This window comes from Peromyscus leucopus, chromosome 1 (genome assembly GCF_004664715.2).
Source record: "Peromyscus leucopus breed LL Stock chromosome 1, UCI_PerLeu_2.1, whole genome shotgun sequence".
Classification (NCBI taxonomy): Eukaryota; Metazoa; Chordata; class Mammalia; order Rodentia; family Cricetidae; genus Peromyscus; species Peromyscus leucopus.
In genome coordinates, this window is record NC_051063.1 from 153,506,577 (window position 1) to 153,519,687 (window position 13,111).

The window sequence follows — 13,111 nt, forward strand, 5'->3', positions numbered from 1 at the left end:
GCATGAAGACAGGTCACTCATATACATAAAATAAATAAATATATTTTAAAAGGAAAAAAAAAGAAGTGTAAAAAGAGGTGACTCTGCAGTACTTGAAAAGAGTACCTGGATGAATTTGAGTGGTCAGAATAGATACTCATTATGTGAGTGTAGACTTGGCTGCCTGTGAAGAGAAACCAGCTGCCTGAGTGCAAAGCAGGAGGTAGTGAGTAAATGAGACGAGAAAAGAAGAGGCTGATGGTGGAGAGGTTGAAGGACAGTGGTCACAGCAAATTGAAGAGAAGGCTCTCAGAGTGCAGGCCATTGGAGAAGAATCACACTGAGATTGAGAACAGAGGGGGAAGCTGCCAAAGAGGAGAAATTGGGAAGAGAACATTGGCTCACTTGTTCTGTAGTCCTAGAAGAGAAATAACCTTGAGTAGCGTTCTTAAAGATGCCTAGGTGTGTCATGCAGTGCTGTTCTAAGGTGACTGATGAAGGACAGGGTTTAAACTGAAGCGTAAATGATGTTGGTGAGCTCATAAAAATTGTGTGACTACACTCTTCATACTTCCTAGGGGAAGAACCTGTAGTGCTAGTATTTATTTATTGTCATATTTATTTGAACTTTGGGCTTTAACTATTTGTTGTTTATGTATTTTGAAGACTGGGAAAATTTAGATATGGTCTTGACTCCTAATATTTTCATATCTGCTCTCCCCCTCTGTTTTGTGCCACTGATATTCTAGCTTATTGCTGTGAGCTGAAGTCTTCAGAAACAATGTTTTCTTTTGGCCTCCGAATTCCAAACCCTAGCATGCTTGTCCTCTCATGCTGTCTCCTCTTTCCATCATCCTCACTTCTATCCGTTTTTTTTTTTTAATTTAAGGCATTGGGGGGGGGTGTTTTTGTCGTCTCACATTTATTTGTTTGTGTGGGGAGATAACGGGATCAAACTCGGGTCAGGCGACTTGGCAGCAACAGCCTTAAACAACTAAGCCAGTCACTAGCATAAGACAGCTCTTCGTGCGCTTATTCCATCTTAGACTTCCCTTCTGACACGTTGGCTGCCTGTTCCCTAGAGAATGCTTTATAGAACATAACCATGGCCAGCTCAAACAGGTCAGTTCTTAGCCAAATCCACAGCAGCCCTGAGCATTTTACCATCATAGATGTGTCTTGTAACAAGGAGTAGGCAAGACCTTAACCGAGCTTCTCCGACAGCTACCCTCTAAGGCCTGAAAATGAAACCTGTTCTTGGAAGCCTTGTAAGTTGGCCCAGGGACCAGCTTGTCTCTTGGACTTGATCCTAGCAGAAAGGAGCCAGACTTCGTACCAACCTTTTTTCTCCTCACTAAAAATAGTCACATTATTTGCTGTTGAAGTCCAGCACAACACCATGTTGATAAGGACAGCAGCAGTTTTCCATCACGTTCAGTCTTTCCAAGTTGGTTTTATGACACATATTTATTCTTTCCCTTCATTGTTTTCTTTTTCTGACTTTGACCAGTTTTCATACGATATTTCATTTGTGAGGAGTTATATTGACTTAAATTCTGTAGACCAGCTGAGCATACTTGTCATTGATGACGGTATTTGTGTCATTTGTCATTTTTTTCCAGACAGTAAACACAAGCTTGTGCTCCATTTCTCTTAACAAGGCCTCCTTGCCACCTCACCTCCTTTGTTTACCACTCATATTGTTATTACTAGAGTTGTGCTACATACCCTTTTCATATGACCACTACCAGCTGCTGCTTTCTCAGCACAGCCTCCATCCACTTCATCTTGTGTGAGGACTATTTGAGAGTAGAAAAAGTGAATCAGAAAGTCATCATCCTACAGGTTATATGGAGAAAGCATTACATCATATCAGGAAGGGCTATGTAAATATCAGAGCTACCTAAAGATGAGAATGATTGGCCTGGAACAATAAGAATTCCCTGTCATGAAAGGGGCTAGATTTAGATGGAGGGGAGGTGGGAAGAATTAGGAGGAGTAAAGGGGCAGGACCATAATCAAGATATGTGAGGAAAAGAAAATCTGTTTTCAATAAAGAAAGTGGGTGGGGGAGTTCCTTGTCATTAACCATAGCCTACCTAGGAAGGCTACATTAGCATGGATTAAATTGTTACCTTGCATAAGGTAATGTAGATGACCATTGCAGCCATATCTTTGATACTAAATCTGAAGTCAATGTGAGCGCTTCACTGTAGGTCATGCTGTTATTAAAAGAAAAAAAAAAATTCCCAGGAGGAAGCAGTAGAAATCCATAAGCTAAAAGAAGCTAGATATTCTCCCCATCCAACAGCTGTTTCTTCCACCTGCTGTGGAAATTATTTTCTTTCTTTTTTCCATCAAGTGCATAGGATGCCTCTTCTTTTGCTATCCTAATGAGAAGCTCTAAAATGTATCATTTGCTTTAATGTGTCACCTTGATTGTTACTCGGCTCTTAAAGTGCTTTAGGCATATATTCATGAAAGATGGTTAGGAATCAAAAGGGGGAAAAATAGATATTCAAGACTAAAAGGGACAGTCTTGAACTCATTTTCTTCCTGTCTCAAGAGATGCTCATGCTGCTTTGGGAGAATGTCTGAAACTGCTTACAAATTGTCAGAGGGCTTTGGAACATCGAAGTGAAAATCTACAGAATTTTCACTTCAGAAGTAGTCTACCTTTATGTACTGTTGTGGTGCCTGTGAGCCTCATGACCTTGAAAACGTTCCCTTGTTTCTGCTGCCTCCTACCTGTTTTCCCCTTGCTGCTGCTCTCAGTTCATGGGTTAAGGGTTAGAATCGTGGCCACAGTGAAAGCCTCTTTTAATTGTCATGTAGATATCCTGGAGGAGAAAGTGGGCAGTGACTGTTTGAGTCTTGCTCTGTATTCTTGTGTTAGACCGGTATGTCTGTGAGGCCCTTTACCCTGGCCTTTCTTGATAGAATTATGAGTCAGGCCAATGGCAGAAGTACACCAAGCCTGGCTCCCTATCACAGATTGTGTCCTCAAGGTATCTGGATGCTCATGTATTATGCCCACAGCAGTCCTGGTCATCTGAACCTTCAGTAAGTATTTGTATTTAATCCTGTACCCAATCCATAACTTCCCTTAAAGTGAAGAAGGTAGCTTTCTTAAATGATTACGTTTTATTAGATGTCATTATCCTCAATTGTCAGACCCTTAAAAAATTCTGGCCAGTGTATTTTATGCTGAGTATGCTGTTTATAGTGAAGTTTTTTTCCAGGCCCTTTTTATTTTAATCCTGTCATTGTTAACTGCTGATGTGGTACCAGTCAAAGCCTTACCACCACTGAGGTCCCCGTTCTCACCCCCAGTATGTGAGCTGCATTTAGAAAATAAATTCCTAAAGTTGAATTTCTGCTTTTGTTTTTGTTTGTTTTGCTTTGCTTTTGAGCTTGGAGCTGGGACCAAGGACCATACACAAACTAAGGATACTCTCCATTCCATCCCTAAAGTTAAATTCTGATCTGTGCTATTGTCTCTCATTTCTCCCTAAGTAGAACTATGTAATTTTATCTTTTTGGAAGATAGCTAACTTTTTGTCATTGATAATAATGCTTTTTCCCTTCCTTTGGATTTACAGACTGGTCAAATCATTGTGCCACAACGTTCAAGGAAGATGGACTATGGACCTACCTCAGTCAGATAGTGGCCTGTTCTCCCTGGGTTTTGTATATCTTCTTGCTAGCAGCTTTCCATTTCTCATGGTCAACATTTTTATTAATAAATCAACTCTTTCAGGTATTCTTACTATGACTCTGAATGAAATTTTCAGGGACTCATAGCTGGGTAGAAAGACTTGACTTTAAAAATCAGAAGACTAGCTCCAGGGCACCTTCTGTAAGTCTAGCATGTCATCTCTCACTCTTCAGTTTTAGGTTTCCTTGTCTGTAAATGAGGATAATAAAGTCCATCTGTTCTCACAGGCAGCTTAAAGGTTGCTTGCTGAGGCTGTACCTACTCAGGAATGGTCTAATCTGACCTTTTAATTTATGGTACAGAGAGGTGAATTGAGTTGCCCAAAGTCACTCAGTGAGTGGCAGAATCAGAAATGGAAACTTAGTTCTTCTAACAGTCCCATGCAGGGTTCTTTTCTTCTTACATTTAAGCCATATAGTGTATGAAAACATGATATAAACTGTAAAGTTTTGCACAAATGCAAAGCAGTTAATTCCTTCAGTTCTTCCAATTCTGTTGTCTTATACAGTTCTTAGGTAGATGCAAGAGGGGGGAAGATGAAAGACAGGCCACTAACCAATGGACAGGGTAACCACTTGTTTAGAAAGTTCACATGCCAGGGCAGTAGCAGCTTCAGCTTTCTGCAGAGCTTCCTGCCCTGTGCTGTGCCCCATTGCTGTGGCCTGTCTGCATGGAGTGGGCAACAGTAATCAGTATAAGGCAGTTACTGTAACACTAGGGTTTCGAATATTATTCAAAAAAAACAGAGCAGATTCTACTTTTATGAGGAAAATAATGATAGAAGTAAGAGGACAAGTGAAAGGAGTCAGGAAATGCTAAGGAAAGGCGTTAACACTGATGAAACTGAACATCTGTCTCTATCCTCCTGATGTCAGCAGTTCAGGGAGTAAGAATCAGTATTACCAGTGAGTACTCACATGTTAATACTCAGTTTATAAGTACGTTTTCCAAAGCATTTATACATCTAATTCATCATGAACACTTGAGGTAGGGAGAATACCAGAGTAGTAGCTCTATGTTATGGATAGGGAAGCAAAGTCTAACAAAGGTAGCAGCCTCACCTCTGACCAGAGGCCTAGTGATAAGGTAATATATGAGGCTCAGACACCCTTAATAGCTAAGGTGGGCATGGAGTCCTCACAACTCTCATGCAAGCTCCCAAGAGGTTAAAACATGAGAATTAGAAGTTAAAGGCCAGCTTGGGCTACAAAACAAGACCTGTCTCCAAAACAACATGGTAGCACTAATTTTAAAGAAAGACTGATGTATTTGTCTGTACTAAGGAAGAAAATAGACTAAAGGTTTCAGATAATTTTCACAAGCAAGAATCTCCCAATTGTTTTTTTTTTTTTTTTTTGGCTTTTTCGAGACAGGGTTTCTCTGCGTAGTTTTGCGCCTTTCTGAGCTCACTTGGTAGCCAGGCTGGCTCGAACTCACAGCGATCCGCCTGCTCCCGAGTGCTGGATAAAGGCGTGCGCACACGCCGCCAATTGTTTATTTAAGGAACAAAACAACCCAGTTCTCTGAAAACTTTGATTTCCTAGACACCCTGATGTAAGATGGCTTTAACTGCATTAAATCAAACTGAGCATGCAGGCTAATGGTTGGGAGCAGAAGCTGTGTCTCACACTGACCTGCCAGTCCCAAGTCTGCCTCTCTCTCAGCTCTGTGGCCTTGGACCACTTATTTCACCTCTCTCAACCTTAGCATATGTCTTAGATATGTTATCTCAGATCCTCAACATAGAATAATGAGGATGCTGTGATCACTCCATTATACACACTGGAAATTGACACAAGGTGTTTTAAGGTTTAGATGAGCTAGCCATGTGAACTGTTGTGATTTAAGAGTTTCTTAATCATCTTAGTCCTTACTCTTCAAGTTTATGTATTGGCTATTCTTCCCTTTAGTGTATAACTTTTTTCTTTGTCACTTTATTAAAGAATAGTTCAGAAGAACTCAGAAACTGATAACTATACTGATAATGCCTTACCCTATTTCAGTTGTTCAAGAGATGTGTGTTCCTGTGTTAAAATCTAAATGTGGCCCCAAGACATGGCTATAGTGAAAAGTGATTTCATTGTTCTGAGTCAATGTACAGTGGTTTCTTGAGTATTACTAAAATTCAGTCTAGCCATTATATTTTACAAGAGGAAATATAGTTTAACCTTGTGAATCTTTGTCCTTAATGTGATCTTTAGCTAGAAGTCTGGGGGATATAGTCTTTGATGAGTACTAAATGTTTACCACCATCCTAGAATGCACTTTTAAGATGTAACTCTTGATGAACCTCCATCTTTTTCAGATTGCATTTCTGGGCCTAACCTCCCATGAGAGAATCAGCCTGTTAAAACAGAGCAGGCACATGAAACAGACATTATCTCTCAGGAAGACACCATATAAGTAAGTGAATTCTGGTCTGGTCACCAAGTCCTTGGAAGATTCCCAGCCACTGATTTCTTGACCTAATTCCATTCTCTGACTTACTATCTGCTGGAACCGAGCCTGTCTTTCTTGGAAGTCTCAGTGTTAGGTTTTAAGTGATAAGGTTGCATGCCCAGTGGGGTCAGAAATTTAGTCTACTAGACTCAGCACAAATATAAGTTACTTTGAAGTTTTGCCAAGATGGGGACCCTCCAGTTGAACCAAGTGATCACAAGGTTGTGTGTTGCTGGCAAGGAGTCAGCATGAGATAATTAAGCATGTGGCTGACAAGCCAGCCACAAGGTTCTGTAGAAAGCATTGGGTAGTGTGCTTTGCCAGAACTTTAACATGGCTTTCAAGCCCCAATTATTCTTTTAATTCTCTGTGTAACACGCCCACCTTTGTCAGAGAGAAGCTAGATTTTTAGAACATTGGCTCTGTAAAACCTGTCCTCAATTTTAAAGTTAAGAATGCTTTGTAGGAACTCTGAGCTTGTGGTGTGAAAGACCAGGCTTTGAAGCTTATCTCCCTGCCGCCAGTGTCTTGGAGGCTGAGGCCGTGGCAGAGGTGACCCAGAGCCCTCAAGGGATTTGAGCACTCAGAGCATATCTCAGTGGCCGTCTGTTTCAAAGCCTGCTCATGGTGTCAGGCTGTTAGACAAGGGAATCAGGGACTGGTTTGATGTTACAGTGTGAATTTATGGAGGGGAGAAGAGATGGCTCCAATGAGGTGTGGAGAGTAGTGTAAAGCTGGTGATGATCACTTGAGACTGGCAGTCATAAGTCTGTATCTTGGTGGTTTAGCTAGAGGAATGAATATTTACTCCGTTGATGTCTACAAGCAGGCCAGAGGTGATGGTACATGCCTTAATCCCAATACTCAGGAGGCAGAGGCAGATGAATCTCTGAGTTCAAGTCTAGTCTGGTCTACCTAGTTTTAGGCCAGGTAGGGTCTTGGTATGTAAGACCTTGCCTTAAAAAAAGGAGGGGAGGAGAGCTCTTAAAGTATAGGATTCTTGTGACAGAGGTAGAAGAGAGGTAGAGAGGCAGGGTCTCTTAGAGAAGGGAAGAATAGCAATATCTGAGGCTTAGAGAAGTTTCCAGAGAGAGCTAGTGCTCATTTGATAAAAACATAAGACCAAGGAACTAAAGACTTTAGAGCCACTTTGAGGCTAACTTCCAAATTCTTACCCAAATCAATATCTTACTTCTTTGCCCTCTTGTTAGTTTTATTCAGTAACATATCTTGAGCTAGACCCTGTAATTCCCAACATGTCTCCCCACTGTCAGTCATTCAGTTCTGTAGTCAGACTTTCTTTGGACCGCCAGTTCCCAAATAATGACATGGAGACTTATTAATTATGAATGCTTGGCCTTAGCTTAGGCTTGTTCACGTAGCCTGAAATTTCTTCGGTCCTGCCTTTCCCAGCAGTCTAAATGAATCTCTCCTACCTGCAGTCCCACAACCACTTATAAAATAATCACTCAGAGGTTTATATTAATTACAAACTATGTGGGCTATGGCTTCAGCTTCTTGCTAGCTAGCTCTTTCATCTTAAATTAACTCATCCCTATTAATTAATCTATATGTTTGCCACGTGGCCATGGTGTTATCGATCTGCTGGCATCTTGTTGCTCCTTGGGCAGCGGCTGGCATCTCTCCCCACTTTATCCTTCTTCTCTCTATATCTCTGCTTGGATTTCCTGCCTGGCTGTAAGCTTTCTTGCCATAGGCCCAAACAGCTTTATTTATTATCCAATGGGAGCCACACAAATTTGTAGCATACAAAAAGACATCCCATAGCACTTTCCCATTTCTGTCTAGTCAAAAAGGAAGATTTTAACTTTAACATAGTAAAGTTATATATAACAAAACAGTTATCAAGCAAGAATTACAGTTACAATATTTAGTCTATTTGTATTTGGCAAAATTAAAGAAAATACTCTATCATCTATCCTATTTTTGTGAGTCTCAAGTTTTATCTCTATTTTATCTTTTATCATGACTAAGGAAAATTATAACTATCTAGTCTTCAGCTTATTCAAAGACTCAGAAGGATATAATATTACCTGAGTAAACAGGAAGTGCATTGCAAGCAACTACCATAATTCTAGAAATGACAGAGACATCTGGCTGCCTGGACAGTCATCCAAAGTTCCTCTGCAACATTGGGGCATCCATCTTCAGCCTACAGACCTAAAGTCTCTGGCATAGCTTTCAGTGAAGCAGGAAATTTTAAGGACTGTTCCACCCATTCTGGCAGAGTTCCTCAGTCTCTTCTCCCTGTGTCCTATAGAATTTCTGGCAGTTTCTTATGTGAAGCAAGAACCTGAAGGATCATCTCACCGTACAAAGTTGAGTGGTCATCTTCCTATGGGTCCTGTATGTCCAGTTTATATAACATACTGTCAAGCAGTCCAGGCAAGAGCAATTTCTTGCCCAAATGGCTACCTTTTGCCATAAAGAAAGCAAACTTCATATGGAGTGTTTTCGATGCCCATCTTCCTCTTTGAAGTAATTGGTGCTGCCAGGAGCATATGTGTCTTACTGTCCAGAAAAATCTAAGTTTTTAAAACATTTTTAAATGTCATATTTTATAGGTCTTTGAAGTGTTTGAAGATTATCTATCTAATTGAAATACATTTGTATACCTAAAAAACTTAATAAGACTATAAGTTTGATTATCATAGATGACTATTAATCTGTATTTCTTAATGATATATTACAATTTTTTTTTTTTTTTTTTGGTTTTTCAAGACAGGTTTCTTTGTATTTGCGCCTTTTTGGAACTACTTGTAGCCAGCTGTCTGACTCACAGAGATCCGCTGCTCTCTCCGAGTGCTGGATTAAAGCGTCGCCACAGCCCCGATATAGTACAATTTTAAATGAGTTGCATAAACATAATACCTTAAACAAGAGTAGAAATATATATACAGTTTAACAAAATTAACTTTAAATTTGTATCAGTAAACTAAAATCCATAGTAATGTAAGATATGTAAGATTAATAGTTGTTTTTTGGATTAAAGTAGATTCAATAATCTACCTTTTTGTCCTTTCATTTTTATATTATATCCCACTTGCTTTAGAAAGAGATTAACTATGACCAGTAACAATTTGTAACCAAACCCCTAAACAAAGACAAACAAGCACCCATAATCTATTTTTTGGGAATGTGAGCATAGTATTTTAGGCTACTTCCTGCTGATTTGGGATGCTGTTAATCTGTCCTGACTGGTGTAGTATGTGAGGCTGGATCATCTCAACCAATTGCCTTGATGCTGTTTTGGATGTTGGGTAATCTAGAGACCTCTCAGGGAGTCTTCTTGATGAAACATATTAACCTGGAAGGAATCCATGGCTTCTCAACTTCTGTGGAAACAAAAGTAGAACCTCTTTCCAAAGCAACATATCCTTAGACCCAAATTTTGAAGTCAAGATACCTTTATAATATATATATATGCTTAGTTCAGCAGCCTTTATAATCAAATATCTCTATCTAGTTAAAAATCCCAAGGACAACATAATCCAGACTCTCTGTAATTTCCATCTTAATGTGGCTTATTATATTTTTATATATTACTTTTTAAGACTTTATTTTTATAACTATATCCTTTCTCTTCTCTCTCTCAAGCCTATGCCTTTTACACATAATATAAACGTTTAGAGTTTTATTCTATCTATATGTATTCTTATTGTGTATTTGTAATCATTTTTTGACCATTGATTTAAACTGCAGTGTGGCTAGGACCGAAGTGGCAGCCCTGGCTGCTGGTTCTTCCCTGCTTGAGTTTTCAATATGGCGGAGGTACATTTACCTCCAATGGGGGGGGGCATCCCTCACCCCTACATTTCCCCAGAGTACTCTTGAGTAGAAACAGCAGGAAATATTAAATAGAAGGATAGAGGGGAGAGAAACAGATAGAAAATACAGGATAAACTTGGGAGGGCCTAGATCCTAATCCATCAGGCATTAACTGTCTCTGCCCTAGGGTATTTAAAGGAATGCCAAGGAGTGGAGCAAAAGACTTCCCTCCAGCACAGCCAAGTTCACACCATCTCAGACACCTGCACTCAGGCCTGAGGTCCAACCATCCTCTCTATGCAGACCTGCTGGGTAAAGCCAATAGGAAAAATGGGCTCCAACACTCCAGCTCTGGGAGCCATGCTTACCACCAACTCTGGGAAGCAGTGGATCTGTGCCTCCATCAAGCAGCATGTAGCCCAGAAACCCTTTTTTTTTTTTTTTTTGGTCTGTACTAGTAAAATCTAAATCCGCCTTGCAGTACTGTGTATGTCTTGGAGGTGCCTCTGTGTACTGCAGTGGGAATCCACCATGCTGTGCTCAAGCTCGAATGCCAGAGCATTTCTGTACAGCGGCATCTCTGTATCATGGCCCCCATGGGGCATACAAACCAAGAAGCTGCTCTTAGCTCCATTTTAGTAAGTTCTCTCAGATTTTAGGTGGAAACTCTTGCTGTCATTTCTGGGACTCTGCCCTTCTCTCTGTATCTCTGCTTGGATTTCCTTCCTACCTGTAATCTTTCTTGCTATAAGCCAAAACAGCTTTATTTATTATCCAGTGGGAGCCACACATATTCACAGCATACAAAAAGACATCCCACAGCAATTCACAACTAGCTCTTTTTTTTCTTTCCTTTAAAAAAAATTTTCTTTCCTTTTACATACCAACCCCTGTTCTGCCTCCCTTCCCTTCTTCCACTCCTCCCCACCTACCCTCATCCCACCCCCATCCCCACCTCAGAGGGAAAGGCCTCCCTTGGGTAGTCAACACAGGCTGGCATAGCAGGTGCCTTGGTGCAAGGAGGAGGGGCAGGTCTGGCCACAACTAGCTCTTATAACTTAAATTAACCTGTTTATATTAATCTGTATTGTGCCATGTGGCTTGTTACTTCTCCTTCATACTGTACATCCAACTCCCTCTTTGTCTGCCTGGCAAAAATCCACATGCCTCTGATTCTTCCTGAGTTCCTTTCTCTCCCTAGAAGTCCCACCTATTCTCTCCTACCTAGCTATTGACCATTCAGCTCTTTATTAAACCAATCAGAAAATGCCTTAGGTAGAGACATATCTTCACAGTGTACAAAAAGATTATCCCACAACACAGTCCTACACTTGCAGCCCTCTTCTGGAAAGTCGCTCTCTGATTAGGTTAATCCTTTACTAACTACAGCTTGCTGCTCATGTAGATCACAACCATCTAACAGCAGCATGGTCGAGGTGCTGCATACACAGTTTGTATGTGTAGATTGGCTTTAGCATAAAAGATAGGGCATAGGTGTGTGCATTAAAGTTCAGTATTCCCTGTGCTGGAGTAAGATAGAACTGTTTCAGGAATTTGATGGAGAAAAGGTGTTGCAGAAGATAGTTACAGTCATGGAGGCTCTAGGAAGATTATGGATATTGGCTGGACCTTGAGAATCAGCAGGAGGTAAGGGTGAGGAAATGTGTGTTCCAGGCCTGCAGTTCACAATCTTGGAAAAACAGCCAACCTAGGAGTGGGAGGTTTGCAGAGATGGGTGTGGGGAAGTAGATCCTGAGGTCACTGAGCATTGTCTTGAATATAAAAATGAGGAGAGTGAATGTGGACCTCTGGTCGGAGGGGTATCTCGAAAGGGTTGAACTTGGGAAGTAAGAGGCTGTCAATGTATCATAAATGGAGTTTCAGCTTTAGGGTTCCATACCAGGAGCTGCCGCTTACCTTCAACTTTCCACAAAGTCCTCAAGGGTGTGGTGTCACAGATGCTCAGTGATCACCTACAATTTGGGTGAATGCTTGTCAGGAGCAACACAGAAAACCGTCTTCTCTTCTTTTCTTGACAGCCTTGGATTCACACAGAACCTGGCAGATTTCTTTCAGTGTGGCTGCTTTGGCTTAGTGAAGCCCTGCATAATAGATTGGACATCCCAGTATACCATGGTTTTCCACCCAGCGAAAGAGAAAGTTCTTCGCTCCGTATGAAGAAAAGCACCTCAAAACACACTTTGACTTGTTTTTGTTTATGTTGGTGCTGTGAGGTCTGAAAGTGAAGTGAGATGTTGAGCTCACCACAGTTCAAAACTTTCAAACACAGTCCTCAGCAAGTGCGTACCCTCTGTCAGACCTAGAATGAGGGCCTGTTACTGAGCATTCTGGCAGACATCCTTAAAATCTTCCATATTTTCCCCAAGAACTTGAGTTACTTTAAAAAAAAACAAAACATAATAGTCACTGATTATGGATAAAATAGAGTATTTTCAGATACTGTATTGACTTTTTAAAAATAGTACTCTTAAAACTTGTAATTTTTGATAAGTTATTTGTCTTTATTGTATCTATAAATATGTAAAGAGTATTTAAATAGATGTACTTGTTTTGCTTTCACACTTAATAAAAACATTTTTTTATACTTGAGACGTATTTCTGATGCTTAACTTGTGTAGAATCTTGAGAAGACAGGTTGACAGACATAAGAAAACTAATTCATGATTTTAAGAATGAGTTGAAATTACTGTTGATGCCAGTAAGCAATGTTTAACTTAATTTTCCTCTTAGAATTTGAATACATGAGGTCTTCAATATTCATCTCAATTTTTACCCAGTGCCATTAACATATTAGTTGATTGGTGATTGTACTTACTGATTTCCCTTGTTCTAGAAGAAATGCTGATTCTGCCTGTCTTGCTTTGCACAGCTCTACCAGTTACTTTTCTCACTGAATCCTTCCTTGCGTGCTTGTCTTGGGGTAAAAGCTAAATTTCTTGTCATGACCTGTAAACCCCTGAATGATGCTGTTTTATTATACCAGTGTCACTCTGGCCCACTGTTCAGTTCTTCAAGGATCCTTGCTCCTTCCTCCAAGAAGGACCTAAATGCAGGTCTCCTGGGTCATATGGATGTTTAGTGTGATTACCCTATAGAGTGCCAATCACCTAGAATATTGCCTAGTACAATGTTCATGCAATAAATATTTGAATTAATGTGTTGAAT

The 13,111-nt window shown here is 40.3% G+C and overlaps 1 protein-coding gene across 1 annotated transcript in view; it reads left to right on the plus strand.

Moving 5' to 3' along the window:
• The window catches only part of Zdhhc13 (zinc finger DHHC-type palmitoyltransferase 13), a 45,956-nt gene extending 33,421 nt beyond the window's left edge, over positions 1-12,535 (plus strand). Inside the window, exons 15-17 of the mRNA XM_028880147.2 lie at positions 3,582-3,739; positions 6,003-6,100; positions 11,965-12,535. Coding sequence (XP_028735980.1) covers positions 3,582-3,739; positions 6,003-6,100; positions 11,965-12,103 — 395 coding nt within the window. The 3' untranslated portion in view covers positions 12,104-12,535. The remainder of the gene's footprint in view (positions 1-3,581; positions 3,740-6,002; positions 6,101-11,964) is intronic.
• Positions 12,536-13,111: the final 576 nt, after the last annotated feature.